General features: G+C 45.5%; 1 protein-coding gene across 1 annotated transcript in view; it reads right to left on the reverse strand.

The window, feature by feature from the left end:
• Window positions 1-17064, reverse strand: part of LOC139059058 (uncharacterized) — a 445650-nt gene that overhangs the window by 253225 nt on the left and 175361 nt on the right. Inside the window, exon 2 of the mRNA XM_070536898.1 lies at window positions 5374-5622. Within this exon, the coding sequence (XP_070392999.1) occupies window positions 5374-5391 (18 nt within the window). The 5' untranslated portion in view covers window positions 5392-5622. The remainder of the gene's footprint in view (window positions 1-5373; window positions 5623-17064) is intronic.

Raw genomic sequence — 17064 nt, forward strand, 5'->3', positions numbered from 1 at the left:
CACCGATTCCGCCAAACCAGGGAATACCAGTGCACCCAAAGACGTCCATCCACGACCACCGACATCGCAGCCTGCTTCTGTCACTACGCACAGCGGAAGTCGGGTACGCTGCCCAGATTTTTTCAAGCCCTGAGGGCTTTCCACTCCGCGGGGGGGTGATGTGGCGACACATTCCGCGCATATTCTGCAGACCTGCAATACTGTAGGTCTGCAGAAGACCTACAGTATTGATAAATAAAAATAAAAATATTTCTACGCACCCTCCGTCTGCTTATCATCTGGCCCATCATAACACAGCTGCACGCTGGACTGCATGGTCGATAAAACATAGCGCCACCGCTACGTCACCCGAGGTACGCGTCACCGACGGTGGCTATAAAAACAGGCTGCCTGGCTGAGAAAGACCGCCTTCTACCTTCCGCTACTGGGACGAACGTAGCGTTGGTATGCCCATCCGCTGCCATCGTTAGTCGAATAAAGAAGCGTTACGTTTTTATGTTGGGATTCGTCCTTCCGCTGACACGACATCCCACACAAATATATAGAAAAGATCACAATCTGTTTGTTTACAAGACAATAGTGCAAATAATGGTAGGAAATATTTAAAAAGAAACAAGCACACAATACCTGTCAAGTATTTCAAGCATGAAGCAACCATGCTTTAATTTGTTGTTTGGCTTCTTTTTGGCAATGCTGTTGAATTATTTCTTTCGGCAACTGGTTTAAATAAAAAGGAACGTAATATTCTCGACACTGTTTACCATAGTTCGTATATATACGCGGTAACTGATAAAGGTATGTATTTCTTTGCGTTTTAGGTTTACTCTGCATTATTTTGTGGTGATTCGAGAAAATATTACGAAGAAGTATCACTTGTACAAACATATCCGAAAAGGACTCAACACTTGCAATATTACTTCTTACGTCATTGTCTAAACAATCATAAGCGGTACCATACAGTATGCTCATAGCTATCCTATGCAATAGCTCATCCACTCAATCTACTTCTGTTTGTGAGCAGGAACCAAAAACCGAAATACCATATCTGAGCACAGACTGGCCTAGAGCCTTAAAAACTAACCTTCGCAACTTAACAGACGTGTTAAACTTAAGCGTGTATAACTGAGCTGCTACAGTTTGTAAACGCTTCATTATGTAGTCAATGTGGACATCCCACAACATACGGTCGTCAAAATGAAGACCAAGGTACTTAACAGAAGAGGATAGCGGTAGAGACAGGGAAGAGCATTTTAAACACTGAGAACCATGTAATTGAATGGACAGGTCTAGGCTAACAGTCTTATGAGGATTTCTGGAACATATCATGGTGGTTTTGTCCTTGTTTAAATATATTTGATTAGCATTTAACCAATCAATCACACGTGTTGCGTCTTCTTGAAGTAGTTTTACGGCTTCAGAATACGATTCGTGTGACATAAGTAGTGCAGTGTCATCATCGTATTAAAAAATCGCAGCATTCAGTTGCACGTTGGCAATGTCATTTACGTAAATGTTAAATAAAAGAGGTCCCAGGACCGATCCTTGAGGTACACTATATCTAACTGATGTAAAATCTCTATATGTATTTTTTTATAGAAACTACATGCATACGGTTTGAAAAATAATTGGACAATAATTTCGAATAAGGACCTCGGAAACCAATACTTTCTTGTTTGTACATCATGATGTTGAGTTCTATGGTTTCAAAAGCTCTTGTCAGATCTAAGAAAAGGCAAAGCACAATATTATTTTGATCAAGAATTCTACATATATAATTATTACATTCTTCAAGCAGATCGACTGTACTTAACCTACGTCTAAAACCGTATTGGGAGGGACTTATAATATCAAATTTACCGCAAAAGGATACCATGCAAGTGTAAATGAATTTCTCCATTACATGCCTAACACGTTCATTATTGCAATTGTCATAGTTATTTTTATCTTATTTACTACCTTTCTTATAAATTCGTCTAATTACTGAGATCTTTAAACCCTGCGGGATTATACCTATTTCGAAACATCCGTTTAAGAAAAACAAGAGTAAGTTTTGCAGATCTCAGAAATTGCACTTTTATCTCGCACTCTTACCCGGTCATAACCTGCCGGTTTGTTGAGTGCAATTGCGTTAATCAAGTTCCACAGGTCACTTGTATTAATGGATGGTAGAATAGCAGAGTTTGGAATCTGACCTAGGTAATTTAAACTCGGAGTTCTAGAAGACTGCTGTTTTAGTTTTGTTAGTGATAGTTCAAAGGCATCATTAAAGGAGTTCGCAAGGTCCAATGACTGCGCAGGCGAAAATGCTTTCAGCAAGCCATCATCTAGACTTTTACGTTCAAGATTTCCCGCCAAGTCATGCAACAAGCCCCATGTTTTAGAGCGCAGCTCTTTGGCGTCCGTTCCTGGGTTTCGCGTCGTCGTCGGCGTTGTCGTCGGCCTCGTAACCAGCTCCGCCCCCCTTTCATCCCCCCAGCGCTAGCAGCGACCGACTGATACCGCTGGATGCCGCTGACGCCGCTAGAGAGTCAAGCTAACGTGACTGCATAGAACACCGTCGCCGCCATGCAGAAAGAGGAGGAAAGGGTCCCCCCCCCCCCTGTTCTTGTGTGGCGGATAGGGTGCTCTTCAGTTGCCGACGCGCCGGTTATTTCACGTAGGCCCCGGCACGTCGACGAATACGTGACCACCTTCCCACGGCTAGACCTGGTTCTTAGCGCTGCGGAAGTGAGGGTATCATATTGTTTGTGTCGGCATCGGCGGCGTTGTCCCTGAAACCAATTCCGCAGCTGGGGTTGACTCACTATCGGCGTCAGTGGCATCAGTCAGTCGCTGCTATCTCTTCCCTCCTCCCTTTATCGTGTTGTCCGCTTGCTGCGCGCGCTTCTGCCCCCATCGTTTGCCGCTGGGTGTACACGCCGCCCCCCTCCCCCCTCTTCCTGCGAGTCTCCAGTTGTCAAAGCGCCGGCTCGAACTTAATTCCTTTCTTCGCTCCTCCTCCAATGCAACCCCTGTGCGGTGGCAATCAGAGAGCCAGATCGGTGGCGGCGGATCTGTATATGTGCACCGCCCGAGCCGAAATTGCCGCTGCCGTTCGCCCTGTGCGGTGGCTATTTTGCTGCGCTCAAATTTCGCATTAGGAAGTAACGTAATCGTCGGTAATTTTTTCTTACGTTACTGCGACACTGTGAGTATTTTTCAGCGTAGTATTCCCGTTTACTTATTCGTAACTGAGCAGTCAGGTTGTTACGTGCAGTTCGATATTCTTTTTGCAGATCTAGATTTGTCGGGTAACTTTTACGAAGCCTCCATTATCTATCTTTTTGGTAAGATAGCTCTACAATGGATGCCCTTATCCATTTTTTCCTCGGATTTCTGCGTTTCAATTTCACTTTTTTCGTGGCCAATAAAAAGAATGTACTAAACTGAGTTGCCTATTGATTATACGTTGTCACATGGTTGGATGTGTCTAATGTCGTCCAGTCAAAGTTTCTGACTAGCTTATCTACCGTTCTGCCGTCTACGAAGTACCTCACGTGATTTACGTCGTCTTCAGGAGTGATAGTATCTGTAACACGCAAGGCCGTGAAATAATGATCTGCCATTTTTTATGTATAACTACCACCTCGGTTTCAAAGTGTGGGCATCTCGACGCTATATGATCAATGCATGATCTCGTGAGGCGAGAGGCTACAAGTTCTTCCCGGGTGAAATCATGTATAAGATGTACCAAACCATGGGCTGAAAGCAGATCTACATAGTCAGTGACTCCCTGTTTTCTTGGTTTGGTGATATCAATGTCTATATCTCCCGCTATAATTATGTCATGACAAGCATGTTTAGTGAGGAATGTAGGCAATTCAGATAAAAATGCTTTCAGATCAGAATTAGGTGGTCTGTATACTGCTAATACCAATAAAGTAGCTTTAGGCTTGCATAATGTAAAGGGAACGACTTCCGCTGCGGTAAAGTCAGCAGAAATTACTTCCATTATCCCTTCATTTCTAACAAAAACATAGACGCCACCGCCCTTGCTCAGGTCACGGCACTTTGAATGTGACTGAAAACCTTTGAGAACAAACGCTGCAGATTCGGACTGCGTTACATTTACCTCTGTTAATATGAGGATGCCTAAGTACTGCGATACTTTGCTGAGGGACATGTTTAATGAATCCCAGTGCTTTTTAGTGAGTCTGATATTAGTGTGCACAAGCTCTAGAAATGGTGCAGTGCAGCCATCATTAGAGCGTAACCTTCTTTGTACCCATTCCGCGAGTGAACTGAGCGCTGTGGGCATGAATAATTCAGCCTTAATAGATCAGCTTCGCTGACAATTTTCTTCGTGCCAGGTCCTTCAGTTTTTCTCATGAAAACCATTCCATTCTTCGTCCACACAAACTTGAATGCCTTAGCCTTTGCAACTTGCTTTGCCTGCCAGAGCAGTCTCCTTGTTTCAGCCGTCAAGTTCTCATTAATGAAAATGTTTTCCTTTACCAAGATTCTACATTTGCTATATCATGTGTCTCTTTGTACTCTTCAAGTAAATTTCACGATTATGGGTGGTATCCTTCCTTCCCTAGCTGGCAGCCTATGAGCTGCATCAATACAATCAGCAGTCAGTGATGCGATATCGAGTTTTTCTGCTAGTGATTTCAAAACAATGTTAAGGTCTTCATTACCACCAGGTTTCACACCATGAATTTCGATATCATTCGTTCTAGAATAAATCTCCAAATTTGTGACCGCTGTCTGCAGCTGCGCGATTTCTTTGTCCTTCATCGCAAGACGTGTGTCTATTTCATCAGAGTGTTTCCTGAGAGCAGCAACCTGTCTGCTCTGAGAAGCAATATTTGTGGTTATTTCATCATATTTTTTGGACAGCATTTCCATCGAGCTTTCAACTTTTTCGATTAGCTTGCTCTGCGTTTCAGCGAATCCCAGCACTGAGTCATTCTTCGTAGACTGTAACTGCATCGCCTCATCAAGTCTGTCTACTTTCAAGTGGAATTCATCTAGCCTGCTTTGAACAGAGCTTATGGCTGCCAAAACCTCTCGCAGAGTGGGCTGTGGCTCTTCCGAATTGATCATTGCGCCAGATGTTTTTTTCATGGCGTGCTCAGAACACACCCAGCTGACTTTTACGTTCTTTTTTGCAACGCCTGAGCACTTCCCAGTGTGATATAAGCTGCTACATTCACAACAGCACACGCTTAGCGCATCCCGTGGCACCGGTTCGCGACAAGCAGTACAGTTTCCAATTCTGGATGCAAAGGACATGACAAAATACACAGCACAACGCAAAAAGCCCTGTCGCAGCCAGACGTGGTGAAATGAAAGCAAGAAAAAGTGGCTATCACTAAAATTATAGCTTACCTTCAAAACAGAAGGCATGTTAGCTTGCGAGCCCACACCCCGTCAGACTGCGACAGGATGGCTGTCCACTGCCGCTTTTGTATTTGGTCCAGTCTCTTATATCGTCCCTCGTGTCGCTGCCGCGCAGACGATGGCCAGCGGAACGTTGTGACGCATGCGCAGCTTGGACAGCCACACTAGTCGGCGTACGGTGTCGACCAGGGCAGCAGGAAAATCTTCTTTGCCGTTGATCAGCTGCGGATGCGATTGCTACAAAACAGAAGGCATGTTAGCTTGCGAGCCCACACCCCGTCAGATTGCCTTAAAACACACACCTTAAAACACTAAGCACCAACCCTTAAAACACACAATGCGGTGGAACTGTGGAGAGTGCACATTAGGCACTTTGCCCGTGTCCGTTCCCATCATCTGGCAACACTACCGTGAGAAAGGCCACAGGCATCATTTTGTGCTATGATTTCGAATTACTACACCCGTCTTCCATGAGGCTTCACCCCCGCAACTAAGCCATCGATTCCTCCATGGTGTTTGGCTCGACGTGCAGTGCACCTCACCGTACCAGGAACCAGGAAAAAATCTGAGCTGTCATCACCTGCTCTTAAGCAACTAAATCTGTTCTTTTTGCACGGTAGGTACGCCGACCACGTACATATTTATACTGATGGATCGGCAACTCCCCAGTGTTCCTCTGGAGTGGTGGTTTTCCCAGTGAAAGCCACCACCATCAGTTTCAAGACGTGTCACCCAACGACACCTACGGCTGCGGAACTTGCAGCTCTTCGCGCTGCACTTCGTCTCGTCAGCCAAGAACAACCTCGAAGATGGTCAATATTCAATGACTTGAAGGTGGCGCTGCCATCGTTGCTATCAGCGCTGCTGCGGGGACCACACGAACAACTGGTATCCGAGATAAGAGAATTAATCCATACCTTGACTGAGAAAGGCACAGGTGACATTTCAGCGGCTTCCAAGTCACTGCGGTGTCACAGAAAATGAACACGCCGATAACGCTTCTCGGTTGGCTCTTCAAGGCGAGCAAGAGGAGCCGATACCGTTATCAAGGACAGATGCCTCTAGAAAACTTCGAATGTGACATCACGTTCTCCTTGTAGAACGCAGGAAGTTTTCAAAACAATCGGCTGCACAACCTATAGACTCCTCTCTACGCCTTTGCATTCCAGCTGGACTCTGCCGTCGCGAAGCTTCCCCGCTTTGTCGAATATGGTTAGGGGTGGCCTTCAATAAGTATTTTCCGTTCCGAATAGGATGGCGCGACGAGGCCTCGTGTGGTGACTGTGGTAGCGAGGAGACTCATCAACACCTTCTATGTGACTGTCCTTCCTACAATTTACAGAGACGGTCGCTCAAAATCATGACATCACGATTTGACCAAAGATCTCTAACAGAGGAACTTATTTTAGAATGCCGACATCACAAGGCCATCGCAGTGGAGCTCGACGAGGGCACTGCGGCACTTCTTAAAGGCAACAGAATTGGACAAGCGGCTGTAGCTTGAACAGATGTCTATAGTGCTGCAAGTGCTACTGTGCTGTGTGCTGACGGTATGCGGGGACAGTATTTGACAGTGATTGTATGTCTGTGCGCCTTTCTTTCACTATCTCTACTTTGCTGTCACTTTACCACCCCCTCCCCTCTCTCCCCAGCCTAGGGTAGCAAACAGGATCTACGCATCTGGTTAACCTCCCTGCGTTTTTCCTTTCTTCAGTCCCTCTTGTTTACATATGATAAATTGATCGCGTTTTCCTCACATCCAAAGAGAGAAAAGATGGTGGAGTGGAGGCTGCAACACACCGGGCGCTTTGTGAAGTAGTTATTCGAGATAGCGCTTGTTTCAAGCAATTGCATTTTTAAGCTTTTCCCCTCTATGCCCGTTTGTTCAAAGGATGCGAATTCCACGTGCGAGACGCGAGGAAGAAAGTGATCTAACCAAAATTGAAAGGGTGCCGCTACCACTTTGCCAATGCACACAAAACATATATATAAAAAAATGTTGTAAAGATTGAATAAAGTGACAAGCTAAAACAAGTAATGAAAAAAAATACGGGAAAAGCCACAGTTTCACCAGAGAGAGAGTGGGAGAAAACAAGGATAGGAAAGGTAGGGAGGTCAACCCGAAGAGCATCCGAATTGCTACCTTACACTGGGGGTGGGGTAAAGGGGAATAGAAAGAGGAAAAAAGGAAGGGAGTAAGGACTGAGTGCGTGTGGGAGGGACACTATACACTCACTGGCTTTTCGAGCCAGTGACGGGTGTGGCCACGGTCCAAGTATCTTTGACTCGGTGAACGCTCTCGAGTCCAGTTGGTGCTAAGTTGTCCGTAGAGAGAGGCGTTGGACATTGAAGTCAAGGTATCGGTAGGGACTCCAAAGTATGAAGTTCTGTAGCTTTATTCACCAAATAAATTGCAATGAACATTGCCTCACAAACTAAACAAGCAAGTACCAACCGTGGTGAAACGATCGCAATGAGAAACATGAACATATCTCACTCGATGACCATAAGCACTCGCTGCCGCAACGCCTGCGTGATGAAGAGCCCAGACAGAGGGGAGCGAATGCTTAGTGCTGCGCCTCGCTTTACCGCGTCTCCGAAACTTAGGCGACGAGACTGCCAACGCTAGGCGCACAGGAAGACAGCGCGCAAGAAGTCACCAGTCATCTTGGCTCACCGCAGTTTACCTCCAAGATGTGGCGCGCTAACCGCCTATGCGCTCAGCCGCATGGTGCGTACAGCCGATGGCCGGGCTAGCGGAGACGTGCGCTCTCCTCCGCTAAGGCGCGCAGGGCGCGCGGGAGGACAGCGCGCATCAGGCCACCATCCTTCTCGGCTCACTCTCGCACTTTCCCTTGCAGCCGCAGCATATGGCGCGTGGACTGATTTTATTTTATTTATTGATTTCCATTTACACACACACACACACATTTACAGAGGAATGGTAAATGGAGGTGGATGAGGGAAAAAAGCCGTACAAGCGCGGCTTGAGGTAACCTCACCCCCTTAGGTACAATATGGCTGCATGGGGTAACACATCAAGCGCCATATAAATTACATTTATATAGTGGCCGTCAAGCATTGCAGTTATGCAATATATGAAAAAACAGTGACATGTGAAATATTTCCACAATAACAATGCAAAACACACTGCGGCATTGAAATAACTAAATGATATACACTTGGTAACATAGACTAAAAAGAAGGACATAACATACATTATTAATCATTCACAAACGCACTCTAAAGAGGTGAAAGCAATAGAGTTTTAAATTCTGCCCATTCTTATCGCACTTTGACTTTACACAAAGCATCATGGAAACGGCGACGGCAAAAATTAATCTGGTGTGTCCTTATAATTGAATAAAAAGAAACACCGTAGATTGTTGCACATGGTATTGGGAGAAATCAGACCATGGCAACATCGTAAATCTTGATCTCTGTCTGCCGTTTGTATTACCAATTTGAAATTAATTAGGCGGGGATTATTGTACAGACGTCGAAATGCGTCCGGGCTAGGTAGTGATCAACGATGCAAATTCACAGCGATCAGTCCCTGTCCTTCCTCTACTTGTCTACGTTTCACGCTGTGAATAAACATCATTGTATTTCCGTCTGGCCACGTGACCTAAGCGTTGCCTAGGAGGGCAGGTATGAAGAACGTATACTAGAAACAACGTTTCCGTGTGTCGTTAATTTGTGAGCCTCACCATAGAGTACCACAGAAGACAAAAAATGCGGTTAAGACATGTTTTCTACTGCAGAAACTTTTGCACCGATGTCCGTAGTGGCAGTTTTACCAGTTTAACCACGAACATGTTCAGTCGAACCTTGGGAGAATCATGCCTTCAACACTCTTGTTTGGGCGGCACGAACACGTTAAATCATAGACAGATTACTAACAAAGAATATCGTTGAGGGAAGGTAAAAGCGCCCTGTAAGGTCATCAGTTTCGATATATTTTTTTCTCAATGCAGTAAAGTCCGAGGAAACTGTCTTCTTTCCTTTATTTCACGCTGTAGTGTGAAGCTTAACTTCCACAATTGAAACCGTCGTCGTTCCAGAAACAAGAAAGCTGCAGAGAGAGAGAGAGAGGGAAGAGAAGAAGGAAAGGCAGAGAGGTTAACCAGATTGAGTCCAGTTTGCTACCCTACACGTGGGGTAGCAAACTACTACCCCACGTGCAGCAAGAGGTTATAAAAGCGGGCCCCATCTGGTGCCTCGTGCCAAACGTATCCTAGCCAAGACGATCCATTAGCAACCATCCTGATGTTGCTATTCGGACGCCTCTCGTTGGCCTATGGGCGCCAGAATCGCCGAACGATCTCAGAAAATGAACGCGCTATACGCTCATTACTAATCTTTCAGGTGAGTTTAGAGAAAGCGAAAGCTCATTACAATAGTTACTGGAGATCAATGCTAGTGAGAGCCTAGCCGTCACAAGAATTCACGCTGCAGCGGGAGCCACGGGTACCGCCATGTTCGACAACGCTATTTCTTAGCGTCCGTAAACATTTCGAACGTTAAACTCCCAGAACAACGCACGTTATCATAGCACATGCAAACAACAGAAACCCAATAAGGTTCGGAGCATGCGTAGCGAGGACGACGCTATTTCGTTACGTACGTAATGCGTTTACGTTTGGTTGCAAACGCTATTCTAAAACTGTCTAATGACGGGAGATCTCAACGGTACCACGCCAGTGACCTTCTCTTCAAGAAGACAGTCATGCCTTTCACGATTGATAACTATGCTAAAATGATCCAAGCTCTGGGGCCAGCACAAAGCGACAAGAGGGAGGCAGCCAAGCTGTTCCGGATGTGGCATTGTGGAGGACGCCCTAATCCGTCAACAATACTTGGAACATACGAAGTCCTTTGCGAGACGGGTATAGCTTCACAAGAACGCGATACAGGACTGCGACGGTAGTTCAAGCAGCGGAAACGGATGTTTTAGCATTCTTTGCTGCTAACATTCACAGTAGTGTGAGCGACGTCAGTGCGGAGGCCGGAGCTTCAAGGTCGCCAGTATGGAGGAGTTTAAAAATAAGGCCATATGCACACGTACCATGTACATTCATGGACAGAATATTATGGACCATCAAATCTAAGAAAAAGCTGAATATCTCCGCAACCTCACAACGCAATTTAGTATTTGAATTTTGGACCTCGACTAGAATATGCTAACAACGTTGTCGTGGGCAGTTTTACTGGTTACTGCTGCAGGCTGCTCGGGAACTCAACGTTTTCGGAGATCCCGTGGTCCATTTTATTCTGTCCGCGACTGTACATCATCAAAAACTTGAACATCGAGATTTTGCAAAGAGGCTTGACTTTGCCAATTGGATTTTCATGAAATGTGAAGAAGAACCGCACTTTCTCACGCGCGCGCTTTGGACGGATGATGCTAATTTCTCCAGAAACGCACAAGTTAATCTTCACAACGCGCACTACTGGATTGATATGAATTCCCATTGGCTGGCACAAACACGACACGAATACCAGTGGTCGTTTAATATGTGGTGCGGTATTTTTTATGGAAACATCATCGGACCCATCTTTTTCGACAACACACTAACGATGCAACGCTACGTCACCGACATCCTCGAGGGCCATGTGAACGTCTGTTGCATCCACTTGCGCGCTTTCGGCACATCTGGTGTCAAAACGATGATGCTCCTGCCCATGGCAGTAGTCAGTCTCGAGCATGCCTCGACAAGCTGTTTCCTAGACAGTGGATTGGCCGGCATGGACATGTGCCCTGGCCTGCAAGGTCGCCGGACTTGACACAGCTGAACTTCTTGTGGGGCTACGTGCAATATCGCGATGTATAGCAGCGAAACTACCACACCGGATGCCCTAAAGGCAAAAATAAGCAAAGTCTGCCGCGAGATTCCAAGGTAGTTGGTCAAAGCTGCAACAGCACAAGCGTTGGAAAACGCAAGTACTGTATTGCTCCAGACGGTGATCTGTTTGAGCACGCGCTATAAGTGGCAGTGAAATATAACTGCTCAAACTGGTGTAAAACATGCCTGTTTAACGCACCTCCATGATGTCACCCTATCCTTACATTAAAAAAAAAAGATTGCGACAAAGAAATAGGTAACAAACTGCTTTGTTTTGCCTTTTTTTCCGGAGTTCAAGAGACAGAAAGGCTCAATGGTGAAACAAGTTGTACCTTTGGATGTTTCTTTGTGGGCGGCTGAGGTGGCTTACGTGCTTTTGGCTTATTTTTTATTAATATAAGCTCCTGAGTAGCTCTTTCCTGTTCTTTCGAGAGCTGCCTTTTTTTTCTTTTCTAGTGCTTTCTTACGCGCAGTCTTAACAAGGATTGAATTCCTTTTGTAGCTTTGTTTCACGATACGCGAAGGTTAAAGCTATCCCGAGTGCCTCATGATCGAGCACAACGTTCTTGCGTCCGTGGATGCTGACGCTTATCGCACCATGCTAGTCTGGTCGCGAAACATCTTGATCCATCCTACATGACGAAGCCTTCTACGATGCGGCGATAAACGAATACAGCCGTATATCTTTCAAAGGTTGCTTGGAGGCGCTTGAGTAGCGGCGCGCGAGAGCGCATCTATTTCTTATTTCGCTTATTTCGCTGGCTTTTGTTTTTTTCTTTGAAAAAACCAGTCACATTTCAGCACGAAATATATACTTGATTCAGAGATTATTCAAGGTGCCCTGCAACATTCTAATTGACATGTTTGCGATTGAAGCAATAATTAAAACGTTCACTAAATGAAATCAGTAATTAATGAATACTTCGTGATGAAAAAATACTGGCTGTAAGTGCACACGACTGCCGCTACTATGCAGTCATTACGATTTTTCGAGAGCTCTTAGGTTTTTTGAAATCTTGGTCGAAGTTAACTGGGACATCCGGTATAGAGGAAGTCAAAGAGCCCGAAGACGAGATATGCAGGACTTGTAGGTTAAGAGTTAAATAGCATGGAGTTTACTGACTTCCCGGTAGGGATTTATTCAAGGCCAAGGTGAAGCGCTGACGTTGGCAGCGCGGTTTTCAGTGTATAGCAGTCGTTCTCCGCGTTACTCCAACAGTGACATATATATATATATATATATATATATATATATATATATATATATATATATATATATATATCTGTTCAACCCTCCATCCACTTATGCCGTCCAATCCCCTCCACCTGCACAAAAAAAATCTGGAAAAACCATATCGCGTCTATATTATTATTATTATTATTATTATTATTATTATTATTATTATTATTATTATTATTATTATTATTATTATTATTATTATTATTATTATTGGAGACGCAATGCAGACATGAAGGAGACAACGAGACGAAGAAGCAGGCTGGCTGTGGTCATTTTCTCTCTATTCATGGCTGTCACACCTCATGAGCAACTCATGAGTCGCGACTCGATAACCCTCTGATATCACTGATTGCTAACTAAAGTGCGCTCCTTCCTTTGCATCTTGCTGTTCATGTAGAAATACGTATATCTTTATATGCGTTCAAAAATTAAACCCTCAAGTTGAGTCCCTAAGTACCAGGGTGTCGTATGTGACAGAAAAACCAATTAGTATTCTGAGCTTGTTTCAAGATACGCACCATTTGTAATATTGCACATTTAATCCCTTTTGATGAAGACGCATTTTGCTTGGTTTTACATCTCATTAAGTTAACCACGCACAAAAATTAACACCGGAAATGACCATTCGGTGGACGTCGATGAAAAATATCGAATTTTCTGGGGCCGTATTCTGTAATGGTTCATTTTAGAACCAGTTCGTGCTGGCTGTTACGTCACTAGAAAAAAGGAGTTGAACGTGGCGGGGCACGGAAAACCAATCAACGAGCGGCGTTCTGCGGAAAGACGTAATACCGTTTGGTGCTCCAATAGGATTCTGTTTCGCCTGGGCGCCCTCCTTATGGCGGATAATCGCTATATGAGTTCCGTCCACACATTTCACAACTTCGGCAGCCTGGCCGTGGTCAAGAAAGCCTTCCTTCACTGTTGTGCCGCGGAAGGGAAGCTCACCCATCCTTTTTCTTTTCGTACCACCGTAATGGCATTGACGACAGCTGTAATGACGTGACCGACTGACAGTTGCGACCACCCAGTCGCTTCTTCATTCCCGGCGCACTGCTGAAATCTCCCAGTGGAAAAAAAGAAAATCAACGTGCACAGCACTTTAATCAGAGTGTCAATGCCACTAAATCTTTGGGGCCCGAGAGATTCTTCTAGCACCTTGCGACGCCATCGCACTGTGTACTTGTAGCGCCTAAAGTGCCGCTGAAACTCGTCCACGCCCCTGTCGAACACGTCGCGTGGTTGCCTCTCGTCGCATCGTTGTGGTCGTCTTTCGCCGGCGCTCGCCAGCAACACAACCAAGGCAGACGCCACTGCCGTCTGTCTCGTCTCGTCTGGGTCTCGCCTCCTTGGCCAGCGTGAAACTAGCTGGCCGCCACTATTGCTTTACTAACCCTCGCCAGCACGCTCGCGAGTGCACGTGACAGCCGAATGAACCACTTCCTCGCCATTCGGCTTGTTGCAGACGACGGGTTCGCTTTGCACATGATCGACAACCTGTGTGAGGACAACACAATTTATGGTCACGCCCACTCGGAATGACGGCAGCCAAGCGCCGGCCATTGGCATTCGGGAAAGTGAACCGGTTCTACAGCGAACCTTTACCTAATCTGGCCCCTGAAAAAAAATATAAGTGACCGCTGAGAATGAAAGGCATACTTGCCGTAGTGCAGTGTGGGTTACGAAGCTGTTGGCGGCCAGGTGGAGTACTAATCTGTCCACTCTCGAAGCAATTACTCTCAAACGCGGCGAGATGAGGAAAACTGGCACAGACGCAGTAACAAGAAGGCACACGGAGGCCTTTTGTACGTGAGCCCAACGTCCGGGCAGGCGAACATCAAATCTCTGCGGCTTTGTCGTTCAGGAATGTTCTTCAAAGAAGTCCTATCATGAGTGGTCAGAAAAGTGTTGCACCACTTATGTCTAGACAGGTTTCCTTTTCTTTCTCCGCCGTGTACTACGGTGTTAGGGCTTGCAGTATGCACCTGCTTCTAGTGGAGGCAGTTAAGTTACAGAAGAAATTACTTGCGGACGCAAGTAAATTTATCCGCATGGGAATTCATTCTCCTAATTGTTTGTTCCGTGGCCTCGTTGCAGGCGCCTTTCTTACCATTTTCTGCCCTTATATTTTTTCACTTGGTTTGCGAGGGGACATACTGCGGGACTGAAGTGTTATAAAACACAGAGACCCGTTTCATAGATACTGCAGGAGAGACATGAAATATGTCGTAATGAGTCGTGTTTCCTTTTTTGTCGCTCGTTAGAGAACGAGGCGCGTAGCGCGATCATATACGGTGTGAAGATGAGAGACAATAAATAGCGTATACTTGATTTAAAGTCGACTGGACATGGGGGTTCAGACATGCGTATGCAAATTCCGATTCAGGCGGAGCCAATCCTATGTGAAGCAGAAATCTTATTCGTTGTTTGGTTGTGGGCTGTGGGCCGGACTATGGCACAAACTTCGACCCGAGATGGAAACTAAGAATGAGTCTTTTGCGAGAAGTTCTCATTTCAAACGAAGTCGTGTACAAAACCTTTAAATTCCCCAATGAGACGATTACTGACGACGCAGAAGAGGCAATAATCATCCAAAATTCCGGCATCTTCAGAGAAGCGTTCAAGTGATTTCACAACTTCGTCATGCACTTTTCATGACCATGGGCCTAGTACCTGGCCAAGTAAAAAGGCTGATACGAGTCAGTTAAACGTAGTTCTTGTTCAATGCGCTGTCTATTTGTGGTCTGCTTGGGACAGCCGAGAATTAGGCAGATTCATCGTCGCCGCAGTGGTTTCATGAACATATTGGAGAGGACACACGCTTAATTCTAATTAGAAAGTGCTTTCTGTAAGCATTTGCGAGGCGGAGACGTTGTAAGAGCGCGTTGATGTGTCGCGGAAAACGAGCGTCCAGCTGGCACTCAAGATATGGGTCTACTGCGTATAGTGCTCTCTGTGAAGCAGTTTGACATACGCAGCTCTCGCTAGAGGCCTCGCAAGATGCGCCGTGTGTCGGACTGCGACATGGGAACAAGGCGAGTTTTTGAAATTTTCATGAGTCATTTTTGCCAATGCATCCGCCATTTCATTTTCTTTGAATCCACAGGGACTTTCGCAGGAACCGAGGAATCCGCTGAAACCTTCTAGAATTCCCCATGTTGTTCTAGCGCTGTAGCTTGAATAAGTTCTTTTGGTAAAGCATAGATGCCAAGTGGGTTTATTTTTCCTGGAGCGGCATTTCGTATGCATGTAACAGCCACCAAGGAATCTGGGATTACCCAATTGTTTGGCATCATAGGCATGGTTAGTAAATTGCTACAAGCTCCTCGGTTGTTGAAGAGGAAGGATGACTCAATCGACGCGCATATTCATCGTGCAACTCTGATAAATTCTAATGTTAAACATTATGTTATAACGGAGCCATCGGTTTACGCGTTACCGAAAACTTGGTACACTCTTAAAATTTTCACACCCTTATGGGTGTAATGCGGGTGTATTCATCTTTTCACCCTTGTAAACACCCTTGAAACACCTTTTTTTAACGAAAAAGGGTGTTCAACAAGAAACCACCCTTGGAACACCCCAGTCTTTCTAATTTACACCCTAATTATAAGGGAGTAAGTGAACAAGCTTACAGTATATGATAAATGAACATTGCCAGTTAAGGCGTTATATTGGCTATACATGAAACGCGCGCTACCTGCGCTTGAATCAGATAGCTGGAATGATTAGATCGGGGCACCTAGGCAGCAGCGCACTGGCTCCGAACAGTGGTCAAAAATGAAGTTTCCCATGAATGTTGATATCGAACGGATGACACTAACGCGCAGACTTTGCATAGCCAGATATTGCAAAAGGCTTCATATGATCAATGGCAAAATATTTACAATGCTATCACTGAATACTTAAAGGTGTGCAACCAGTTAGACTGGGAATGGTTAGGAGTGAGGGCTAACGGTAAATAGCTCCCTAACTTACGGTTTGTAGATGACATTGGCATACTCAGCAACGCTGCAGACTATTTGCAACAAACGTTTGAGGAACTTGTCGAAGAAAGTGTAAGTCGGATTGAGAGTTAGTATGCAGAAGAGAAAAGTATTGTTCCGCAGCCTGGCGAGAGAACGAATGTCATGGTCGGCAGTGAGCCTCTAGAACCTGCGCATAAATACGTTTATTGAGGTTAATTACTCGCAGGGGCCTCTGATCAAGGAAATTAACAAAAATAAAGCATTAGCTGGAGAGCTTACGGCAGGCATTACTAAATCATGACCAGGGAGCTTAGTGCTAACCATTGCTTTCTACCGTTACTAACATATGGGGCCGAAATTTGGAAGTTACCAAAGAAGCTTGGGAAGACGTTGAGGACCGTGCAACGAGCGATGGAATGAAAATTATTAGGCATGATGATAATAGACTGGAAGACAGCGATGTGGATTAGAAAGCGAACGGGGATAGCTGATATTCTGGTTGACATTAAGAGGAAGAAGCCGTGCTGGGCAGACATTGCAATGCGCAAGGGAGAGAACTGCTGGTCTACTGGAGCTGCAGAATGGGTGCTAAGGGAAGGGAAGCACAGTCGAGGACGGCAGAGAA

Source organism: Dermacentor albipictus, chromosome 1, assembly GCF_038994185.2.
Source record: "Dermacentor albipictus isolate Rhodes 1998 colony chromosome 1, USDA_Dalb.pri_finalv2, whole genome shotgun sequence".
Classification (NCBI taxonomy): Eukaryota; Metazoa; Arthropoda; class Arachnida; order Ixodida; family Ixodidae; genus Dermacentor; species Dermacentor albipictus.